Source organism: Ciona intestinalis, unplaced genomic scaffold (assembly GCF_000224145.3).
Source record: "Ciona intestinalis unplaced genomic scaffold, KH HT000106.2, whole genome shotgun sequence".
Lineage (NCBI taxonomy): Eukaryota > Metazoa > Chordata > Ascidiacea > Phlebobranchia > Cionidae > Ciona > Ciona intestinalis.
The window spans coordinates 50,738-54,345 of NW_004190428.2; the positions used below are offsets into that span (position 1 = coordinate 50,738).

The 3,608-nt window shown below is 40.9% G+C and overlaps 1 protein-coding gene across 1 annotated transcript; it reads right to left on the bottom strand.

Annotated features, from left to right (window-relative positions):
- Positions 1–237: 237 nt before the first annotated feature.
- Positions 238–2,855, bottom strand: LOC113475126 (reversion-inducing cysteine-rich protein with Kazal motifs-like). The gene is made up of 4 exons (XM_026838742.1): positions 2,531–2,855; positions 1,858–2,007; positions 671–807; positions 238–445 (listed from the first exon to the last, which is right to left on the bottom strand). The coding sequence occupies exons 1-4, from the start codon at positions 2,635–2,637 to the stop codon at positions 291–293; spliced, it is 549 nt and encodes a 182-aa protein (XP_026694543.1). The 5' UTR covers positions 2,638–2,855; the 3' UTR covers positions 238–290.
- Between the last annotated feature and the right edge of the window lie 753 nt (positions 2,856–3,608).

The window sequence follows — 3,608 nt, forward strand, 5'->3', positions numbered from 1 at the left end:
ATTTAAGAGTAAAAAATCATTNAAGGAATTATAAAACCGTATCATGACTCTCATGGAGGTTGTTTACTTGTTTAATTAAACACGATCAAAATATTTGGATATTATGTGCTAAAGATGTCCCATCTTCCCCCACTCCATTATAATCGTATTTATATTCGCATGGCAACTTTATTAGTAACGGACCTCTGTGGGCGACGCTTGAAAAACTAGCTAAATGTAATGCGTCAATAATGTCGTGCGTGATGCGTTAAAAAGAAAGATTTCCAATGGCTTGCGTCATGCGTCATCCGTTAGAACAAACCTGGTAGACAGTGGTAGGTGGGACAACTCTCTGTGATGTCACAAGGCGATCTATTGATGACGCAAACTTCACCTTCAGGGCAAGGATTGGAAAGACATGGTTGAGTGACGTTTGACGTCATTTCCTTCACCACGTGACTTGGTCCTGACATAGAAACAAAATAATTTGAACAACCAGAACATTAACATGATATGTGTTTAAACAAATCAAAAACAAGACGAAACAAGTAATTTATACTTTTTTAGACTTTGTATAAAAAAAGAACAATGAAACGAATACAAAACAATAACCAAATAAAAAAACAAACACTAAAAAAAGAACAAGGAAAACAAACAAGGAAAAACAAGAGTAGAGCCAAGCATAACGCACTTGTGTAGGTTGAAATAGATATGCAGTCTGTCTGTTGGTCGGCAGGGGACATGAGGTCGCATAACTCCGCTACCGTCATTCTGGCTGGAAATCGTGAGAAGTCGGCACATTTGTATAATAATTGTAAGCAATCAGATCTGAGAAGAAAATAAAAAATTTGTTGAATATGTGTTTGTGTAACTTGGGTCTATCATCAGTGTAAAAGAGGTTACTATCCACCAAGTTACTGTCCGAAACATCTGCTGATCATGAGTTTAGTATCCAGACAGTAACTTGGTCCATCATCAGTGTAAAAGAGGTTACTATCCACCAAGTTACTGTCCGAAACATCTGCTGATCATGAGTTTAGTATCCAGACAGTAACTTGGTCCATCATCAGTGTAAAAGAGGTTACTATCCACCAAGTTACTGTCCGAAACATCTACTGATCATGAGTTTAGTATCCAGACAGTAATTTGGTCTATCATCAGTGTAAAAGAGGTTACTATCCACCAAGTTACTGTCCGAAACATCTGCTGATCATGAGTTTAGTATCCAGACAGTAACTTGGTCCATCATCAGTGTAAAAGAGGTTACTATCCACCAAGTTACTGTCCGAAACATCTGCTGATCATGAGTTTAGTATCCAGACAGTAACTTGGTCCATCATCAGTGTAAAAGAGGTTACTATCCACCAAGTTACTGTCCGAAACATCTGCTGATCATGAGTTTAGTATCCAGACAGTAACTTGGTCCATCATCAGTGTAAAAGAGGTTACTATCCACCAAGTTACTGTCCGAAACATCTGCTGATCATGAGTTTAGTATCCAGACAGTAACTTGGTCCATCATCAGTGTAAAAGAGGTTACTATCCACCAAGTTACTGTCCGAAACATCTGGTGATCATGAGTTTAGTATCCGGACAGTAACTTGGTCCATCATCAGTGTAAAAGAGGTTACTATCCACCAAGTTACTGTCCGAAACATCTGCTGATCATGAGTTTAGTATCCAGACAGTAACTTGGTCTATCATCTGTGTAAAAGAGGTTACTATACACCAAGTTACTGTCCGAAACATCTGCTGATCATGAGTTTAGTATCCAGACAGTAACTTGGCCTACCATCAGTGTAAAAGAGGTTACTATTCACCAAGTTACTGTCCTAACAAAAATTCACCAAGTTACTGTCCTAACAGAGTAATATGTACCTGCATATGATGCTCTCTCCAGTACGACGACTACATGGTTTAATCTGCAGAGCACAAGCCACAGCTTTCCATTGTTCTGGTTGGCAAGTTTTAATGTTGTGAACCGGGATCTCAGCAAACGGTGTGCGGATGACGCCGTCCGACCATAATCTGTAATATAATGTCAGTTGATACGCCATAATTGATATATATATATGTAATAAGTCAGTTGATACGTCATAAAGAACTTGAGTGACTTATCCATGGTTGCCACTCCCATGCCCACAGTCGAGTTGCTAAAGCTATTGCAGTGTGTGGATAAGCAGACATGACTTTTGGTTGGTTTGGTCATTTATATCGTCGTGGGTGGGAACTTGAGTGACTTATCCATGGTTGCCACCCCCATGCTCACAGTCGAGTTGCTGAAGCTATTGCAGTGTGTGGATAAGCAGACATGACTTTTGGTTGGTTTGGTCATTTATATCGTCGTGGGTGGGAACTTGAGTGACTTATCCATGGTTGCCACTCCCATGCCCACAGTCGAGTTGCTGAAGCTATTGCAGTGTGTGGATAAGCAGACATGACTTTCGGTTAGTTTGGTCATTTATATCCTCGTGGGTGGGAACTTGAGTGACTTAGCAGACATGGCGCACACATAGCAGCTACAGTGAGCCTTAAACCCGGTACCTCTTACCTGAAGTCGTCACTAGCGATCTCATCACTGAATGCGTTGCAACTTCGAAACAAAGATGTTGGTCTATTATTAAAGTTGCTGCAGAAACTTAAACCGCTACATCCCATCTGACACGGTTCACTTACTGTGGGGTTGTTAGAGGTCAAGGCTACTATATGTCAGATAACTAAAGGTCGAGGTTACTTTAGGTTAGGTAAAGCCATCATATTACTAAAATATGTCTTCTGTATGTCAGGTTATAAGTGTGACATGTCATGGGAACTGGGATTTAGACCAGAGTTGGCCCATTACCCCAACATTGTATATGCACATTCTATTCTATATGGGAAGGTCCTACAGTGAGGCATGCCATGGGAACTGGGATTTAGACCAGAGTTGCCCATTACCCCAACATTGTATATGCACATTATATTCTATATGGGAAGATCCTACAGTGAGGCATGCCATGGGACCTGGGATTTAGACCAGAGTTGGCCCATTACCCCAACATTGTATATGCACATTATATTCTATATGGGAAGATCCTACAGTGAAGCACGCAATGGGACCTGGGATTTAGACCAAGTTGGCCCATTACCCCAACATTGTATATGCACATTATATTCTATATGGGAAGATCCTACAGTGAGGCATGCCATGGGACCTGGGATTTAGACCAGAGTTGGCCCATTACCCCAACATTGTATATGCACATTATATTCTATATGGGAAGATCCTACAGTGAAGCACGCAATGGGACCTGGGATTTAGACCAAGTTGGCCCATTACCCCAACATTGTATATGCACATTCTATTCTTAAAGGGCCTAAACACACCCCAAATGTACTTCGCTTTAATCGATAGAGTGTGTGTCCCATTCCAACGACACCTTACTTGCTTTAATCGGTTCTGTATAACCAAAGATCCTACAGCTCAAGCACGTGAAATTCAAAAAACTGATTTGAAAGTTGCGTGGCGAAAAAAATTGAGAAGTGTACTACCCACGTGACAAACACGTAACAAAATTGTTAAAGCGTGGCCGCTCTCATTCAGAACGGCGAGAGGCAGTGTTTTCACCGCAAAACGAGAGCACAAAAAA

Excerpts from the sequence above, each read along its gene's own strand:
- LOC113475126 (XM_026838742.1), bottom strand. The coding sequence starts at position 2,637 with ATGGGATGTAGCGGTTTAAGTTTCTGCAGCAACTTTAATAATAGACCA. Across the intron at positions 808-1,857 it reads GGAGAGAGCATCATATGCAG|ATCTGATTGCTTACAATTAT; the intron begins GTACATATTACT and ends TTTTCTTCTCAG. Across the intron at positions 446-670 it reads ATCTATTTCAACCTACACAA|GACCAAGTCACGTGGTGAAG; the intron begins GTGCGTTATGCT and ends TTTCTATGTCAG.